The sequence below is a fragment of the Leuresthes tenuis genome, unplaced genomic scaffold (assembly GCF_036924035.1).
Source record: "Leuresthes tenuis unplaced genomic scaffold, fLeuTen1.0.hap1 SCAF_19, whole genome shotgun sequence".
In the NCBI taxonomy this organism is placed as follows: domain Eukaryota; kingdom Metazoa; phylum Chordata; class Actinopteri; order Atheriniformes; family Atherinopsidae; genus Leuresthes; species Leuresthes tenuis.
The window spans coordinates 30,573,992-30,594,483 of record NW_027325373.1 but is presented as its reverse complement, the minus strand read 5'-3'; the positions used below and the strand labels follow the sequence as shown (position 1 = coordinate 30,594,483).

The 20,492-nt window shown below is 39.1% G+C and overlaps 2 protein-coding genes across 3 annotated transcripts in view; one reads left to right on the top strand and one right to left on the bottom strand.

The window, feature by feature from the left end:
• Nucleotides 1-5,024, top strand: part of slc12a2 (solute carrier family 12 member 2) — a 58,646-nt gene extending 53,622 nt beyond the window's left edge. For both annotated transcript variants that reach the window (XM_072371405.1, XM_072371404.1), the window contains one exon: nucleotides 1,212-5,024. In XM_072371405.1, the coding sequence (XP_072227506.1) occupies nucleotides 1,212-1,347 (136 nt within the window). In that variant the 3' untranslated portion in view covers nucleotides 1,348-5,024. The remainder of the gene's footprint in view (nucleotides 1-1,211) is intronic.
• A 2,486-nt stretch (nucleotides 5,025-7,510) lies between these two features.
• Nucleotides 7,511-19,911, bottom strand: LOC140277466 (major intrinsically disordered NOTCH2-binding receptor 1-like). Its single transcript, XM_072372502.1, has 3 exons — nucleotides 19,765-19,911; nucleotides 7,978-8,226; nucleotides 7,511-7,702 (listed from the first exon to the last, which is right to left on the bottom strand). Exons 1-3 carry the CDS (start codon nucleotides 19,909-19,911, stop codon nucleotides 7,511-7,513), a joined length of 588 nt encoding a protein of 195 aa, XP_072228603.1.
• Nucleotides 19,912-20,492: the final 581 nt, after the last annotated feature.

Genomic DNA, 20,492 nt, shown 5'->3' with positions numbered 1-20,492 from the left:
AGAACTCAGCTGTTCTCACATGCACCATCATCTCCCACAGAGGAGGTTAGAGGCAGCAGGATGACTTACTGCTCTGACTGTCCTAGTTATAATATCAATGGTTAGGCTTTGTTGAATCTGCCCAACAACATCTGGCAATGTGTGTGTGCTGCTGTGTGTGTGCACACCTATGCAGTCTGGACCAGTCCGTGCACACCTATGCAGTCTGGACCGGTCCGTGCACACCTATGCAGTCTGGACCAGTCCGTGCACACCTATGCAGTCTGGACCGGTCCGTGCACACCGATGCAGTCTGGACCAGTCGGTGCACACCGATGCAGTCTGGACCAGTCCGTGCACACCTATGCAGTCTGGACCAGTCCGTGCACACCTATGCAGTCTGGACCAGTCCGTGCACACCGATGCAGTCTGGACCAGTCCGTGCACACCTATGCAGTCTGGACCAGTCCGTGCACACCGATGCAGTCTGGACCAGTCCGTGCACACCTATGCAGTCTGGACCAGTCCGTGCACACCGATGCAGTCTGGACCAGTCCGTGCACACCTATGCAGTCTGGACCAGTCCGTGCACACCTATGCAGTCTGGACCAGTCCGTGCACACCGATGCAGTCTGGACCAGTCCGTGCACACCGATGCAGTCTGGACCAGTCCGTGCACACCGATGCAGTCTGGACCAGTCCGTGCACACCGATGCAGTCTGGACCAGTCGGTGCACACCGATGCAGTCTGGACCAGTCGGTGCACACCTATGCAGTCTGGACCAGTCCGTGCACACCTATGCAGTCTGGACCAGTCAGTGTACCGTTGCATTACAGATGCTCCAGTGCTTCATGCTGCGCAGTAGGTGGCAGCTAGAAACGAAGCTCCAAACAGAGTTCTGCTGTTTGAACCAGGGTTAATTAGAAGCAGTACTTATTGACATGAATAAAATTCTATTGGTTCCCACAGGGAAAAAGTTTCTCCCTATTAAAAACAGGGCCAGAAGGTTGTCCCAGTGTTAAAGTCTGAGGCGATCTTTTGGCCGCTGCTGCACTCAGTTGAAAACAAGAAGGATGACTTCACTGAGGGATAAGCCAAAAGATGATGTTCTGGTCTTTCAATTTTATTTAGGAAGGGTTCTTAAACATGTTCCAATGTTCCAAAGTGAGGAAAACATCAGCCAGCCCAACTAATAATTGCTCCCTTTTCCTGCTCACATTGCCTCTTTCAGGAGCCTGCCATTAGCCAGGAAGGGCGCTGTGTCCAGCGCGCTCTACATGGCCTGGCTGGAGGTGCTGTCCCAGGACCTGCCACCCATCCTCCTGGTGCGTGGCAACCACCAGAGTGTTCTCACCTTCTACTCTTAAACACAAGGAAGGAAACCGACATTTTAAAGTCTCACAGCCTCTGGAAGTTGACCCGCACACACATCCCAGATACAGTTCTAATTTAACTCCACGGATGGTAGAAAAGACAGCCACTGATGGAAATGATGGTGTTAATATGAATAAGGAGGGCATATTGGTTGAGATGTGACAAAGCTCTTCGTGTGATGGAGGAATGTCAGGGTAAAGGTGGGAGCTAGCTTTAAGGTTGCCCACTCAGCTCCTTTCTTTTTATTTATTCCAAGATGTCTGAATTTTTCTCTTGTAGCTCTAGTTTCTTCTAGTTTCCTCTTTAAAAAAGTGAGTTTTCTCAGGCTCCAAAACAGGCATACACTATGTCAGTGTTGTTGTTGTCGTCACACGCTTTAACTTATTTTGACCAGCTGTCATGTTTCTTGCAGCAATAATCTATCTGTTGTTTTCTTTAAATATTGGGAGATAACCAAGCAGAATGCTTTGCAACACTTTCTAAAGCCTTATGGATGTGCCTTCCAGTTGGATCTGATACAAAAAATCTCATTTCTAACCAGATTGACAATTTTACTTGTATTGGTGGATGATTATTACTTTTATTGAGTTTTTAATGTGATTCCTTCTTAGTTGCATCTGTTTAGCTACACGAGTGGATTGCAAGTAGTTAATGAGGAGTGTCCACTTGATTGCATGGTCATTTCTTGATGTTTTACCCTGATCCTGCATGTTAATTTTGGGCTACAGGTTTGATTTGTTTGTTTTTTCCACTTTGGGTCTTCCTTTGCCAAGCTGTTGAATATGAACGATGGCTTCAGTTACTGGACACAACTTCTACTTTAGCTACAGAACCTAGAAAAAAAGTCCATTTAAGATCTCAGTGTTAGTCTGCAAATATGTGAATCTACTGTTTCATTAGCCTCGTCAGGTGGGCAGATGATCTCTCTCATGTGACTGCTGATCAGCTAAATTGAGCATTCCTGTGTCCACACCAACAGTTCTTCCCCTCTAAACTCTCTGCTCTACTCAACAAGCTAGTTAAAACTTGCCTTAATGATAGAACCTACGATTGTCTCAAGTTCCCTTTCTCTTAAGCCATACTGGCTGGGTGGTTTGTGGGCAAATGCAGATGGCACATTTGTACTGTATATCCATTTAAATTTTCCTTCTCCCTGAATTAGTCTGTTGCTGTGCTCGTTCCATGTCTGCACATTGCTGGTAAGCGGTCAGTCAGCAGAAGGTGACATATTCCCCTCAGCCAGCGTTGGAGCGACTGTAGACTCATTGTTTAGAGCGGTGTGGCTCCTTCTGTGCCACCTTGGTATATAAGACTGTTGGTCTCCCATTCTTACAAAGTCTAGATAAGTGGAGTGACTGAACAACACACAATCCTCACATTGGAAGACTCAGAATGTGTCGAGGCTTAGTGAAGACATACCTCTGTGCGTACGAGGCTTGTTGTGTCAGTGTTTTGTCACGTCCCTCTCTGTTCATCTGATTATTACCATCATCAACTTGTAGCCTTTGTGAGGGCATCATGGCTCCGTAAAAAGCCATATATGAACAACTTTGCAGTGTGATGCTATTGTTTATGATAGGTCACATGTACGCTCTGTTCATAAGAGAACTTTCCTCTGATGTAAAAATTGTACGATGACAAAGCTACACTATAACTGGTAAAGTTACATTGATTCTAAAAGTATGTACTGTACAGAATAAATGCATACAGCTGGAGACCATTTTACAGCAATTGCTTACACAATCATTCAAGAATAATGAACAGAAAACCCCCAAAAAGGACTCCTCTAGGCAAGCAAATTCTAAAGGATATAATCAAAAACTTGGATTCAGTCTGATCACAAAGCTTAAGGTTGGCTGAGATGGTATTTTAATTGTCGTTCAGTTTGAGTGCATTACCAGAAAACTGGTTGATTCTCTTTCATTTGCAAATATAATAGGCAAAATAGTGTTCCACCAACTTTGCAGTTCATCAAAAATAAGATGCGCGTGTCATTGTGGATGGTCTGTTTGGCCGTTCAAAAGATCGGGTCTGCTTCTGGCTGCTGGGCCTATAGATGAGAAATGGCTGCAAAACAAAGGGTAAGATGGGGTTCTTTTTATTTGTAACACACATTTCCCCTGCAAAAAGCAGCTTTAGCCTTCATTTTGTTACTTCCATGCTTTCTGTCACTTAGCATATGCAATCTCTTAAGAGGAATGTTCCACATTGCTTAGTTTAGTTTAATGTACTGTATCATAATAAATAGAAGTGCTGGGAGTTAACAGACAAAGTCTCCTTTTGTGTTCCACTTTCATCCATACTGTTGTCTCTGTAGACTGCAATAAGCACAGTGCAGTGTGTCAGCTTCATTATGTTGCTGGTATTAATACAGCTGCCTCCCAGCTGCTTCACTCCCATCTTTATTCAGCTGCAGAATTTGGAGGCCAAGATTGTGGTATGCATACAGTATGTGGGTAAAATGTAAAGAGGGATTGTGAATGTATATAAGTATTCAATACAGATACCTTAAATGTATCCATACTCATGCTCGCCATGCTTTTCAGCTATGTGAAAGCATGTGCTGGGTGCAAACTTTTTTTTTCTTTTAAATGAAGTTACAGCACATAGTAGCGTCTCACAAATGCCAGTACTTCCTTTCTGTAAGCACAAAATGTAGATGTCTATTGATTTCCTGAACATTAACTAAAAAATAAAACAAATCTACTTGATGCAGAAAACATGTTTGAAATTTAAAGTTACTGATATGTATTTTGGACAACTCAAATATCAGCGAGGTAGGACATTTGACGTTTGGGAGAACGTGTGTGTACTATAACAAAATAAAGGAGTGTATCTTTGCTCTGTACATTGTCATACTGTGAAGCCTTCACTCCCTCACACAGAGATACAATGTTACATATAAAAACACGGGTTATTCTATATTTATATGATAAAGGAAATATATATGCCTATATACATCATACACACAAATATATATATATATATATATATTGTGTTTTTGTGTCGTCGTCTTTATGGATAGATTCTGATGACGCTCCTCCCTTTCACCAAAGCCACTTTTCCTCTTCATTCCAAATCTTGTGTGTCAAACCAAAGTGATTGACAATGATGTTTAAAAAGAAAATGAATCATAAACTGGACCCACGATCCCGTTGGCACAAGCCTCCTGTCCACACACACAAAAACCTAATGTGTAAATAGACTTCATGGTATACGTGGGGGGGGGGGGGGGGGGGGGGGGTAATCATGTTGAATTTAAATGTGCTAAAAGATTTATTTTAGTTAAAAAACTTCTCTGCTTCTTTTCTCAAATAATTTTGGTTTTGGTTGTAAGTTAAATTGGAGATTGGTGTGTTTTTTTTGTCTATTATATATATTCTTTGGCTTTTTTAATTTGAGCAAATTGTTTTTGTTTCTTTTTGACTATATTTCTTTCTTTTCAATGCTTTTTGAAGAATAGACAATGACAAGAAGCAGATGAAAGGAGTTTTCTCCTGCTTTCTCACATATGTGGATGGAATCGACCCAGTTGGTTGAAGTAGTAATGTTTTGATACACTGTACTGTTAACAGTTACAGATATGCTTTTTCTAACATTTTAACAGTTATGGTTACCAGTACTTTGTATATCTTTATTGCAATAAATAAATCAAATGAAATCACTTAAATTCTCAGTGTCCAGATTTTTCTGTTGTGTGGCACTATGGAAAATATTGCAAGACATTGGAACTACGACTATTAATGTGAAAGAAAATCTGTCAGTCATGGGTTCAATTTATATTGAAATATTAAAACTATCTTGGCAGTCAAGATAAAGGGATGAAAAAAAAATGTTGCTCAACCACAATGACTATTTTTGCTTTCTTTTTTACTATTTTATATTTAACTTGGTAAAGAAATTATTTATCCTACAGTAGGATAGACTGTAGAGTTGCCAGAAAAAAACTATTTGAATCCCATTGCATAGGGTAACCTATTCAAAGGGGGTTGAATGATTTTGCTGTCAATCATGAGCCCACGTGGATGGAAGATTGAATCGAAGAAAAGATTCAATCTTCCATCCATGTGGGCACCGTTGTCTAGTGTGCGCTCACTAGAGGTGGAGAGAGAAACAGAAAACAAAAAGTTAATGACAACAATGTCATATGAACATGGAGAGTGAAGCGAGCAGAGGGAGGAGAGGTGCATCATGGGAGCTCCCCCAGCAGTCTAAGCCTATAGCAGCTTAACTATGGGATGTTTCAGGATCACCTGAGCCATCCCTAACTATAAGCTTTATCAAAAAAGGAAAGTTTTAAGCCTAATCTTAAAAGTGGAAAGGGTGTCTGCTTCCCGGACATTTACTGGCAGCTTATTCCACAAGAGAGGGGCCTGATAACTGAAGGCTCTGCCTCCCATTCTACTTTTAGAAACTCTGGGAACAACAAGTAAACCTGCAGTTTGGGAGCGAAGTGCTCTGTTAGGAAAATATCTTACAATGAGATCTTTAAGATATGATGGAGCTCGGTCATTAAGAGCTTTATATAAGATTAGGATCAGATTTATTGACATACACACAAAATTTATACTCTGCTTTAACCCATCCAGGTTACCCTCTCTACTTTTAAGATCAGGCTTAAAACTTTCCTTTTTGATAAAGCTTATAGTTAGGGATGGCTCAGGTAATCCTGAAACATCCCATAGTTCTGCTGCTATAGGCTTAGACTGCTGGGGGACCTCATCTGTCACACCTTTCCTCACTTTGCTCTCTTTATGCAGATGGCCACCCTTCCTGAGTCTGGTTATGCCAGAGGTTAGTTCCTGTTAAAAGGGAGTCGTTCCTTTCCACAGTCGCCTCAGGCACGCTCAGGACGGGACATTGGACCCAATGGAAGTTTCGGTGCAATCTGTTGGTTTCCTTAGCTAGGATATTGTTTTTGAATTGGCTCTGTATGAATGAATTGGATTATTTTGAATGTAATTAATTGGATTTGACTGGATTATAGAAATATACTGAATTGAATTGAATTAAAAAATGTGACATCTATCTGTCCATCTATCCATCCATCTACAGAGTAAAATAGCTGAAAAATATTTCAACTCTACTTTTAAAAAGGAATACATCTTTAATAAATTGCAATTTTGCTGAAGCTACATACATTCTTGAGATAAAGTAAAAAGTATGACATTTTCTTCTAAGATCTACGGTAGTTGAAGCTAGCTAGATCAAGATTATTCAGGCTCACAAATGTATGCTTCATACTAATGTTCAATCACCACCTGCCACTGTTGTACTAGTGTTTGACCTGACAGAATTTATGACTCTGCCGTCTACACGTGCCGTTCTACAGTGCATGCTCTATCATGTTTACTTTCATAAACATCAAAAATGTCTCCATGTGATATTTGTTCATGCAGGCAGATTGGATGAATATTTATGTTGTGAACAACAACAATAAAAGGGTAAAAATGTAATCAATGACGTTACAGTTGACTTGTAAAAAGAATGACTTTTGACCCTAACAAACTCTAACTTTTACTCTAACCTAGTAAAGTTGGATTCTAATGCCAACCAGAAAGTGTCAACATTTTATCTCACCATGTTTTGTTAACATGTAACCAAGGCAACCAGAAAAACTGGGTCCATGGTCACTTTAGAAAATAATGACTTTTTGGACTTAACCGTGTTGTCTCACTGTAACCAAGTAATATTGCTGCCTAAACCCAAACAGGAAGTGACAAAAGTGGTTTAGTAAAGTGCTCCCATGTTAGTTAGGATTCATAATTCAATTTAAAGATCTGTTTTAAAGGTCTTTTTTTCTTATTACAAAGTTCTACAAGTGAATAATGCCACAGGCTGGAAAGAAATGTTTGTAATTTGTGCTCATCTGCAACCATCTTTCCCACTCTGACTCTGCAGATTCTGTGTCATCCAGCCATGGTAAAAATCAGTGCCTGAATAAAGGACAACTAGTGGCAACTCTATTCAAGCACTTAGGATTTCCATCCATGTGCTGCTATCATTTAAGTGCACTTTTGCAACTGCAAATGTCTGCACAATTTTTTTTATTTGAAGTTCTCTGTCAAAGAAAAATGATCCCAGTATGTCATCTGGCCACCACCCCAGAAAGGGTGGCATAATCTGGTACAGCAGAGCACAGGAGCAATGTTCTTATCAGTTTTTCTTGTGTAGAACCACAACTGGAACAACAACAATAAGAAGAACTGCACAAACAAGCAAAATGATTGTGGAAAGAACTTTGCAAAGTTTTTTCCTTCGATGTTCTACTTCTTTCCTCTTAAGTAAAGTGTCGAATCCTGGTGTGTAGAGGTCCTCAAGCCAAAAGTCCAGATCCTTCGGAGTCTTCTCCTCTTCCTGCAAATTAAAGGAGAACAAGAAACATCACAAAAGGCCAATGTTGTCGTAATAAAGACTCAAATATGCAATGATAACCTGTCTCTTCCATGTTGCAGACTCAAGCAGCCTGAGGTACTGGAGCAAAAAAACATAAAGGGCTTCTGATACATTCAAAGGGCCCCTATCAGCAAATAACGATGATTTTGGTTTGCTAAGACCACATCACCAAATAAGACCATTTTCATATAAAGGTAAATGCAGCAAGGAAAACTTTAAAAATGTACCTTTAAATGATCTGCCAGGTTGCTGTGGATTGTTTGAGTGTCATAATCTTTGATAGTCCAGGAAGGCTTGAATTTCTCACTGTCCATTGTGTCCATCAATGTTATGTCCATGTACAGAGGGTTCCGCTTAATGTTGGAATTTAGAGTGATTGGAGTGATGTGCTTCTCCAGGTATCTGTCCATAAACATTGCAGGACTGCCCTCTAGAGATGGATGAATCCTGTTATCAGATTTTAAAGTTTGCTCCCTCTGTGGAGACAACAATAGTAATTGTCACCACAGTCACACTTTCTATAGACCTAGAGAAGACACTTGAGACATAAAAAACAGCCCAAGGCCCTGATTGACTAAGACGCATAAGTTTGTGTCTGGTCGCAGTTCAGAACTAACACCAGTGGTAGTGTGCATTTCTACAAGTGACATCCTAAAATCACTGTGATCTACAAACACATGCGCAACCAGTTCACTTCAGTTATGACCAAAGCAGTCTACCAGGGGTGAAGATGAGCGTAGTCACAGCAGAGCTGCTGATAATCAGGAGCCTGTATTTCACCAACGACTCACATGCAGCTTGTTTCTTGTTATAAACAGGACACATAAGCATGAACCTCACTAATAAGATTCCTATGATACTAATTTCATAAAGATTCCTTGAAACACCCAATAACACATATGATCAATCAGACACTCTGTTGTTCCTACAAGTTGGAAAGTGGTCACAATCATTCCAATACTCAAATTGAGGAATAAAGCAGATGGAAACAATTACAGACCAATTCATATATTACCGGTTATGTTATGTTTATGCATTTAGCAGATGGTTTTATCCAAAGTGGTTATATCTAAAATAATTAAAAAATGGATAATAAAGCGAATAATAGATCATTTTAATAAAGCATTCTATGCAGTTTGGTTTTCATGCGAATCACTCATCTGAAACAAGTAGTTTTCTAGAAAAAGTTAAATATTCATTAGATACTTATCCTTTTCCTGATGCTGTTTTTCTTGATTTAAAAAGGGTGTTTGATACTGTGTTGACCATCAAACACTACTGTCTAGGTTAACAAAATTCAACTTCTATGAACAAGCCATCTTTTGGATGAAATCATACTTGGCTACTAGAATTCACTGTGTGTCTGTCAGTGGTATCAACTCTCCCCATCTTCACTGTCAAGTTGAAATATCTCAAGGTTCCATACTTGGACCAGTTTTTTTTTCTTTATATATTAATGACTTATCAAACATCACCACTCAGCTGTATGCAGACAGTGCCGTTATTTTTACACGAGCAAAGTCTGATATAGAAGTTTCAGAAAAACTGACATCAGCAATGGACAGAGTGTATCTTTAGAACCTGTGTTGTGTTTAGACGGCTTCTGTCCAGTTGATCTCTCTGAGCTAACAACAGCAATAGTCTCTTCTAAACCATCAACTTGTATTTTAGCCCCTATCCCAACCAGACTGTTCAAGGAGGTTTTCCCCTTAATCAATACTTCCATATTGGATTTGATCAATCTGTCTTTGTTGACAGGATATGTACCTCAGACTTTTAAGGTTGCTGTAATTAAACCTTTACTTAAAAAACCTACTCTTGATCAGAGTAGATCAGAAGTGTTGGCTAATTATCGGCCTATATCCAATCTCCCTTTTTTGTCTAAAGTTCTTGAAAAAATAGTTGCAGCTCAACTTTGTGATCATTTACATAGAAATAATCTGTTTGAAGAGTTTCAGTCAGGATTCAGAGTGCATCATAGCACAGAAACAGCACTGGTGAAAGTTACCAATGATCTCCTCTTAGCCTCTGATAGCGGACTTGTTTCTGTGCTTGTCCTGTTGGATCTCAGTGCTGCATTTGATACGATCGATCACAGCATTCTGTTACAGAGACTTGAACATGTTATTGGGATTAAAGGAACTGCATTAGGCTGGTTTAAGTCATATTTATCTGATAGATTCCAGTTTGTTCTTGTAAATGAAGAATCTTCCTCACACATTGGAGTAAGTAATGGAGCTCCTCAGGGTTTTGTGCTTGGACCGATTCTTTTTACTTTACACATGCTTCCATTGGGTAACATTATCAGACAGCATGGCATAAATTTCCATTGTTATGCTGATAATACTCAGCTGTACTTATCTATGAAACCAGATGAAACCAATAGGTTGGTCAGACTACAAGCCTGTCTTAAAGAAATAAAGACCTAGATCTGACTCAGAACTGTCTGCTTCTAAATTCAGACAAAACTGAAGTTGTTCTCTTTGGACCTGAGAGCTTCAGGGAGAAATTGTCTAGTTATATAGTTACTCTAGATGGTATTTCCTTGGCTTCTAGTTCTACAGTGAGGAACCTTGGAGTTATTTTTGACCTGAATTTATCATTTGACGCACATATAAAACTGGTTTCTAGGACTGCCTTCTTTCACCTTCGTAATATTGCTAAAATCAGGAACATCCTGTCTCAGGGTGATGCAGAGAAACTCGTTCATGCATTTGTTGCTCCAAGATTGGACTACTGTAATTCCTTATTATTGGGCTGTCCCACATATTCTCTGAAAAGCCTCCAGCTGATCCAAAATGCTGCAGCCAGAGTTCTGATGAGAACTAACAGGAGAGATCATGTTTCTCCAGTTTTAGCTTCTCTTCATTGGCTCCCCGTTAAATTCAGAATAGAATTTAAGATTCTTCTCCTCACATATAAAGCTCTTAATGACCGAGCTCCATCATATCTTAAAGATCTCATTGTAAGATATTTTCCTAACAGAGCACTTCGCTCCCAAACTGCAGGTTTACTTGTTGTTCCCAGAGTTTCTAAAAGTAGAATGGGAGGCAGAGCCTTCAGTTATCAGGCCCCTCTCTTGTGGAATAAGCTGCCAGTAAATGTCCGGGAAGCAGACACCCTTTCCACTTTTAAGATTAGACTTAAAACTTTCCTTTTTGATAAAGCTTATTGTTAGGGATGGCTCAGGTAATCCTGAACCATCCCATAATTAAGCTGCTATAGGCTTAGACTGCTGGGGGACCTCATCTGTCACACCTTTCCTCACTTTGCTCTCTTTTTCCCCCTGTTTAATTTCTCAAATGATATTGTGTACATGTGACATTATTGTGGTTATTAACTTGTGTTTCCCTGTTCCAACAGGTATCCTTTGAATGGCGTTATGGTGTTTTTCCCCCCTCTTTTCCCTCTTTTCTGTCTTCTCAAACCCCAGCTTCCTGAGTCTGGTTCTGCCAGAGGTTTCTTCCTGTTAAAGGGGAGTCGTTCCTTTCCACAGTCGCCTCAGGCACGCTCAGGACGGGAGATTGGACTGAAGACAAGTTTCGGTGCAATCTGTTGGTTTCCTTAGCTAGGATATTATTTTTTGAATTGGCTCTATATGAATGAATTGGGATTATTTTGAAATTAATTAATTGGATTTCATTGGATTATGATTACAGTGAATTGAACTCCAATTGGCTTGAATTGGACTATATTATTTAAGTGCCTTGAGTTGACAGTTGTTGTAATTTGGCGCTATATAAATAAAACTGAATTGAATTGAATTGAATGAGTGACTCTCTAAGTCATGTCTACTACTTCATTTAAATAACTGTAAAAAAGCTTAAAATGTCAAAATGTCCAACATCGAGGTCGTATTTAAATGTCTTCCTAAGAGGAGAATTTCAGATTGTACATGAATTCAAATATCTTAGCGTTACCATGGACTCCATCTTATCATCTAAAATCATTCATTTCAAGCTACATGACTTCAAGTAGCTGCACAGTGGTGTGGTGGTCAGCACCGTCGCCTCACAGCGGAGGGTTCCAGGTTCAACTCCCAGGTGACTCTTACTGTGTGGAGTCTGCATGTTCTCCCTGTGTATGTGTGGGTTCTCTCCTGGTACTCCGGCTGCTTTTCACCATCCAAAAACATGCATGTTTTAAAATCCCTCCATTGGCTCCCCGTACGTTTCAGGATCAACGGTCTTGGGCCTTCTTATTTATCAGACTTACTTTTATCATATCAACCCTCACGGACCCTGAGGTCTTCCGGCACTGGCTTTTTAACAACACCATGTGTTCGATCTAAAACACACGGGGATGCGGATTTTAGTTACTATGGCCCCCGATTGTGGAACAGCCTGCTGGAGAACCTCAGGGCCCCAGTGACTGTTGATATTTTTAAAAAGAGGCTCAAGACTCACCTTTTTAATCAGGCTTTTATTTGATTTTATTGATTTTCTTTATTCCCTTTAATCAAACTTTTTATCGTATTTCATTTTTGTTCTATATTATTTTAATTATATGTTTTAACTCCATGTTTTAGTTAGACATTTTAACTTCATGTTTTAACTCCATGTGTTAGTTAGACATTTTAACTTCATGTTTTAACTCCATGTTTTAGTTAGACATTTTAACTTCATGTTTTAACTCCATGTTTTAGTTAACATTTTAACTTCATGTTTTAACTCCATGTTTTAGTTAGACACTTTAACTTCATGTTTTAACTCCATGTGTTAGTTAGACATTTTAACTTCATGTTTTAACTCCATGTTTTACTTAGACATTTTAACTTCATGTTTTAACTCCATGTGTTAGTTAGACATTTTAACTTAATGTTTTAACTCCATGTTTTAGTTAGACATTTTAACTTAATGTTTTAACTCCATGTGTTAGTTAGACATTTTAACTTCATGTTTTAACTCCATGTGTTAGTTAGACATTTTAACTTCATGTTTTAACTCCATGTGTTAGTTAACATTTTAACTTCATGTTTTAACTCCATGTGTTAGTTAGACATTTTAACTTCATGTTTTAACTCCATGTGTTAGTTAACATTTTAACTTCATGTTTTAACTCCATGTTTTAGTTAGACATTTTAACTTCATGTTTTAACTCCATGTTTTAGTTAGACATTTTAACTTCATGTTTTAACTTCATGTGTTAGTTAGACATTTTAACTTCATGTTTTAGCTCCATGTGTTAGTTAGACATTTTAACTATATGAGCTGAAAAGCTTTTTTTAAAAATCTATTTTGTCCATTTTACACCATTTTATCTTATTTTTCTGTTTTAGTCTTTCAGTTTTTAGCTCCAGTGTTTCCTCATGGGGGGCTACCACACTGGGAGCTGTTTTAACTTTTTGTTGAACTGACGGGGTTCTGTTCTGTGGACTGCTCTGGCCCGGGTGGCTGGAGGACTCTGCACCTTGGTGTGGGGCCTCTTGTCTGCCCGGGTCGGGACCGTCTCTGTGGCGGTGCTGCCTGTGGTCGTGGGCCAGGAGCCCTCTCAGTGTGGTCGGCCCCCCTAAGGTGGCTTTTTCCTTGCCTTAGGTCTGGGAGCCCGGCCATGTCTCAGTCTAATAGGGGCAGCTTGTGTGTTTGTGTGCGTCTCTCTGGGTATTTATGGGGGTGGGTGGGTTGGTATGTTCTATCATTGTTGTTTTTACTCTCTCTGAGACATTCTGTGTTGCTTTTAAAGCATGAAAGGTGCAATATAAATAAAATTCAATTTGATGTTAGGTTCATTGGTGTCTCTAAAATTGTCCATAGTGAGTGTGAGTGTGTGTGGTTGTTTGTCTCATTTGTCTCTTTGTGGCCCTGTGATGGACTGGCGACCTGTCCAGGGTGTACCCAGCCTCTCGCCCGATGACCACTGGGATAGGCTCCAGCCCCCCCGCGACCCGTCCGATGGATTAAGCGGGTATAGAAGATGGATGGATGGATCATTTCAAGCAACTCAGATCATCACTGTCAGGAAATGCAGCTAGAATGTTTCTCCACTCCGTGACTTTTTTCTCATATTGAAAACGGCTTCATTTTGAAATTAATTAATTGAATTTCAATTGGCTTGAATTGGACTATATTACCTAAGTGCCTTGAGATGACAATTGTTGTAATTTGGCGCTATATAAATAAAACTGAATTGAATTAAATTCACCAACTGGTTACTGGCAAACAGGATTACCTTAAAACCAATAGAATCTCTTTTTTAAAAAGTCTCTATTGCAGGCGATGTGTAATACCTCATAGACATACAGCATACAGTAAACAGGTGTTATCAGTCAAGGATGGTGAGACTTCCATTCCAGCTGCAATAAGATAATGTACCACCTTTAAGACATTTAAAATCCATCTCAAACAATAGCTTAAGAGAAACTAGATCTGTAATCATACCTTTTAAATGCATTATATTTAATGCTGTATGTTTTTATACTTGTTTGTTGCCCAGTGTTTTCTTATTGTACCGTGGTTTCTCGTTTGTGTTGTGTCCGTCTGTTGTTGTGCAGTGTTTGATGGTGTTGTTTTTCTTGCACCTGACCTGACGGGGCAATTCTGGCAGATTGATATGTTCATTAGTATGCACTGTCCCTTTACAAATAAATGAATTACAAATGACAAACCTGTTCAGGCAAAACTATTTGATAAGCTCTATTTGGCTCAGATTAGAAAAGGCTGTTTTAACAGGTCAGCTTTGACATATAGGTTCTTCCATGAGTGTCATTGGACTTCAGTCTTAAGTTTAGCTAGATTCATATTTGTTAGGCTTTTTATTGTTCGGGATCAGCAAGTGAAGAGGAGTCATTGGACCTAAACAGTAAAATTCCAGCAGTCCTGTACAACATTTCACTGTGTTTAAACTGATCCAGCTGTGGTTGAGTCTTTTGAGGACTGATTCAATTTTGGATATAAGCATACCTTTAGAAAAAGCTGTGTAAAATGTTTGTTTGATCTTTATTCAAATTTGGATTAGGACTCAAGAAGGCATCAGGTTTTGGTCTGATTGCTTTTTCCAGTCAATGACTTTTTTCTTTTTGTCGGCCATCAATAGCGTGTTCTGATATTGTCTTCTATTGGCATTCCAAATAAATGGACAATCTTTTTCCCCACACAGAATTCCTCTCGCCAGTGTTATGCAATGCCTGTGTCTCATCAGCACAGCAGTAACCACAGCTGTGTCAAGTGCAAACTTTAGGAGGGACTATTTTTTGCACAAAGAATACAAACAGCAGTGGATTGAGAGGCCCAAAGCTTAATGAAAAAGTTGCAGTGACTCATTTAAATATTCTCTTCCTCGAATTTTGCTCTCTTCATATGCAGCAAGGCCAGACACATCGATCACTGTGCTCACACCTTTCAGACTAAAATTTAGGCTGCGCTTTTAGGCAAATACTGTCAGGCCATTACACCAAAATGTGCATTGCAACATATGCAAAGCATTACTAAACTGGGGTCTAAACTTTGTATACATTCAGTGTAACCTGGCCATGGAACAACATGAAAGTTATTAATAATCTTTTAATTGACTTTAGGTGCATTGAATATAAAAATCATCTTGTCTATCATTGGACAAAAATGCATATTAATGTACCCATGGCTATTTACCATGTTGAAAATACCAAACATACAAAAAAAAAATCAATCTATTTAATGCTCATTTCAAAAAGCCCAGCCTGCTGGGAGAGCTCCCATGAGGCACCTCTCCTCCCTCCATATACATATGACATCATTGTTGTCATTAACTTGTGTTTCTCTCTCTCAGCTGGTATCTCTGGCCTGGTGTTACAGTGCTTGTTGTCCCCTCTTTCCTGTCCTCTCAGCCCCCAGCTGGTCCAGGCAGATGGTCCCTTCCTGGTTCTGGTTCTAATGGAGGTTTCTTCCTGTTAAAAGGGAGTTGTTTCTTTCCACAGTCGCTTTGTGTATGCTCAGGACGGGAAACTCGATCAAAGAGAAGTCTGTTGGTGTCCTCGGCAAGGCAATTTTTAAAAAAATGGCTCTGTATGAATTTAATTAATTTGATTGACTGTATTATTATTATTTTATTAAAATTAATTGGATTGTAATTGGCTTCACTTGCACAATATCTGTGAAGTGCCTTGAGATGACATTGTAATGATTTGGCACTATGCAACTAAAGCTGAACTTGGTAGCAGCAGACTAAGTATCACCCCTTCCATCTAATTCAGAATCTGTCATTTCAATGCTTCCCAATAGTTGTGTAACTGAAAACTTGTTCAATAAATTCTGGTAGTGTTGCATTGTGCAAAGCCAACCGTCAAGAAGCTTTCACTCTTAGCTCCCAGCTCAGGAATAATTTGAACCAGACGGACAGCTGGGCAATTCTCCTAATCACTAACAGTACATAGGCTTTAGAGACGGTAAAATCCTGAGTGGTTGAAAATTTATTTAGTCGGGAAGAGCTGACAACTAGCCACGTGCGATAGCACTAATTACATTCCGATCTAATACCAAATAAAACCAAATTTTTTTGATGCTGATACCGATACTTTTTTACAAAAGCTTAATGTGCTAAAAGTTAGGATGTTTCAAACTCTAGCCACGCAGTGACACTAAAACTTAGATTATCTTTCTTATTCTTTATTCATAGAGCATTTCAGTTATAATAATGATGAGAAATGATTATAGGAGAAATTAAAAGAATATGATCTGCTGAGAACCTGCATATTTATTTTAAATTATGGCAACCCCCGCCAGATTTGTTTTTATTTTCCGATGTGAAAAAGCTCCACACGTGACCAGCTCTCGCTCAGCCATTCTCATCCCATCAAACTAGCTGCTGTATGTCTGTGTTTCCAAAGAAGAGGCGCATTGATACAGCCGTAGTTCCCCTCACAGGCAGAAGGAGATGTAAGTTGGTGCCAACCGGCGGGGAATAGGTCCTCTAAATGGTGAAATGACTATGTACTATGTTGAAAGAGTACCTGTTAACACGAAATTAGCGCAGATTTGTGAAAATATCGATACTTTTATTGAAGTATCGATTCCAAAATGGACACGTTGGGGATCGCAAATATCAATTCTTAAATATCGATCCGCACAACACTACTGACGACAACCAATTTTAAAACAAATTGGACCACGAGCCAAAAACAGTAAATGGTGAAAAAGTACGTCCGAAAAGCTCAAACAGCAGCTGAACCGGACAATATTCATTGTCTAACTCTTAGTTTCACTACATCACAAAGCAGATATTTGTCCACTTTGACTTTTGTCTTTTCCACAGCAGAACAAAAGGACCAGCACCAACACAACCAAGTGCACATATTGTTCCTCATATTTCTGAGAAGTGGCAGCAAAATTCTATAACGTGGACATACGTTTGAAGTGCTCTAATGCAGAAATGTGTTATTGTCCTAAGACAAAATGCAAAATAGCCCACTCTTCAATAATGTAAGGTTTTTAGATGGGCTAATGTCCGGCACAAAGTCTATACCTCAGAAAACAACATTTCCAAAACATTTCTGCCTTAAAATGACAACAGATTAAGCAACTGTATGAATTATTTTTGCTTCAAATGTTTTTAATTGTTTTGCTTTGAATAAAATGTCTGATATATCCTTTGTTTCAAGTTGGTGTTACAGGTCTCCGGTGGAGAGAACCCATAAACAGGTACATAAGTCTGAGAAAACAGGAAGAATAATGACACAGGCAGACGTGTAGCCTCTCATTCATAAGTCTTCTCAGCTATATTTATTAAATACCTTTAAATTGCAAATAGTCCTTTTCTTAGGTTCTCTATATTCATAATATGTTCTTTGTGTCACCGTGTCTATAATACATCAGTATGTACAAATCAAATACACTGGTAAAATGCATCAAACAAAGGTACACTTTTCAGATATAAGTAGATAAATAATCTAAGTGTTCACACAAAATAATAGGTACTACAAATTAAATCATAAACTATGTCTTATTCATTCACTTCAGTCCTAGAAATATGGTGATTCTACATTATCACTTGATAAGTATCCATTGTCCTAGTTTTGCCACTTGCAAAATGGTCTGACACTTCCTAAAAGGTACATATAGACAAGACTATTACATGTGATGAGGTAAACAGGAACAGAATGGAAACAATCTATATTTTAGCCTAAAGCAATTAACACAAATGATGTAGTCGCTGTGTAAAATAACTTCAGTGACACGTTCTGTCATATAACCATCAGGCTTTGAAGGACATGGTAACTTAAACTATTCCGTTACATTTTTGACAAGAAAATACGATGTACAGGAGGCAATAAAAGCACCAGGCTTGTAATGTCGGTACAAAAGTCATAACTGCTAATACTGTAACTTCAGCCAAAAGAAATGTGAAAACACAGATCTCTTTATTCCATGATTGTTTGGTGTATCTAACACGTCACTGACCTGAGAGAACAGGAAGAATAAAGAGTCAGGCAGACGTGAGTCAGGCAGAGACTCCTTAACAGAGAAGGTATAGCGTGCACGCTCACAGGCCCTGATCGCAGGGCTGAACCCCAGTGCTGCACCACCTGCTGTCCATAGTTGGAACAGATGCATTCAGAAAATTGTTGTCCAAGAGCCTTATTAAGACAAATCCCTACTTATTAAGTAAAACAAACTGCCAAATTATAACAATTTGTAACAAAATAAACCAAACAAAAATGACTGACCATACATTTTATGGGTGTCACATTAGCCTAAGATATTACTTGCCACTTTAAATCTCAAATATCAGGAGGTAGAGTATGGGAAGAGGCACTATCTGGATATAGGATTTCTTTATTTGATCTCTTTATTTGATTATTATCTATCTTTGCATTTATATTTTTTATACTATTCTCTTTTTTTTCTGTAATGGTGCTGCTGGAATCTGAATTTCTGTGAGGAAACCTCCCAAAGGGATCAATAAAGTTCAATCTAATCTAATTTGATCTAATATAATCTAATCTACATCACAGAATGCAGCTTTTTAAAGGAGTATGATCAAACAACTAATAGGAATGTTTCAGTTGGAGGACTTGTTTCTCACAAAACAAAAAGGCATACGTTGTGGGAATCAAGCGCCACAGTTGCTGTCCACTAACTACATGGCCTCAGTAAATAATGTAAAACACCTGAGGACCTTACAGGTTAGTTGTCATTTTTATCTAATTGAAGGGCTTTAGATTTTTGATTCTGATAACAGAGTAATTGTTTAGTGGTTGATGATGTAGTTGATTCGTCAGATAAGCTGTTACAGTACAGATAGAAGATAATAGAATATTACTTTATTAATCATCTTCTCTGTCTCGTTTACATTTAAGATGAGCTGTTTGTTCGCCCACAAAGCTGTCGACCAGGACTCTGAGTTGTCCTGGAACTCTGAGAAGTATCTGAGTAAAGAGGAATGGTGAGAGTACAGTGCCTCGTGGTGCTGAGCACCTTCTCAAACACACAGAACTTCAGTCTCACATCATGTGCTCCATTTGTCAGGTAGTCAATAATCCTGAACTTGTGAAGAAAATTTAGTTGTGGAGACATCTACCTTCATTTTCTGGAGCTCATGAGCTATGTAAAATCTGTCATAGCTCGAGTCAACTCTGTATGCTGCTCAGCTGATTTAACTTCTGCAAACTGACACAATGCTGACCAAATTGCATGTATTTACATTTAAAGTGAAATAATGGCTGAAACTTAAACAGTGATCACAGATCACTTGACGAGGAGTTAACTGGGGACAGCATTGAAACTGATATACGGGTCTACTTTCCCAGATCAAATCTGCAGGTCGTGAATGTTTCGATGACTTCCTACAGCCTGTTGATAACCGAATGACTTTAATACTCGTGTATGCATTTTGAATGGGACATGCAGCATAATGAAAAACAAGCAAACAAAACAACTAAATATTAAATCCTTTTTTTTACCTGGACATTTCCTAAATCTGCCTCGTACCATTATCCAAATGAATGTGGGTAGGCATCTCATATAAAAAAGATGTCTCCATGTCCAAGAGGAGAAACAAGACACAAGACTCACACAGATGAGTGACTGTAGCATTGTCTATACCTGTGTGTAGACCCTGTTCTGCCAATGTCTCTGGCTGGACACGAGTGCTCCAACCTGGAACATACCGCGCGTGGCCCCCAGCATCTTAACATCCAGCTGCAGGAACTTCTCAGGGTGATCATTGTTGGGCAGAACAAACATGTCCATCTTAGCTATGTTACTCCACCCACACAGATTGTTTCAGCTGCCTGTAGACTGTCTCAATGCACATGCTCACAACAGCTTGAAAGCCTGGTAATAATTAATGAAAAGTAAGGTATTTATGAGGCTGTATCACTTGCAGGTGAATGTAACCCAATCTAACCATCAAGCACCTGACACTGAGTAACAGCACTACAAAGACAGCGAGATGGAGAGCGAGAGTAAGCAACATTCACACCAAAGTATTGTGTCATCCTGCTACTATTCAAGAAAGAGTTCCATCTGTCAGCATGATGGAAATGTGAGGGATACTGGGATCCTGGATTGCCACGTGCATCAACACATTAGATGACATAACTCATGTCCCACATCTCTACTGACATATCCGATGAAGCATGAAGACGATGATGTCTATCAGCTCTTTCATTCAACCTCCCAGAGACAGCTGTTGTACATCTGGCCGGCCTCTAACTCTAACATTGCTATCAGATCATAATCTGCTGTTTATCAGTAATATGCTGAGCACGCACAGACAGTGTAAAATACAAAGGATATTGTTGATCACAAGATTTGTTAAAAAAATGTTC

Excerpts from the sequence above, each read along its gene's own strand:
- LOC140277466 (XM_072372502.1), bottom strand. The coding sequence starts at position 19,911 with ATGGACATGTTTGTTCTGCCCAACAATGATCACCCTGAGAAGTTCCTG. Across the intron at positions 8,227-19,764 it reads AGAACAGGGTCTACACACAG|AGGGAGCAAACTTTAAAATC; the intron begins GTATAGACAATG and ends TTGTCTCCACAG. Across the intron at positions 7,703-7,977 it reads ACCTGGCAGATCATTTAAAG|AAGACTCCGAAGGATCTGGA; the intron begins GTACATTTTTAA and ends CAGGAAGAGGAG.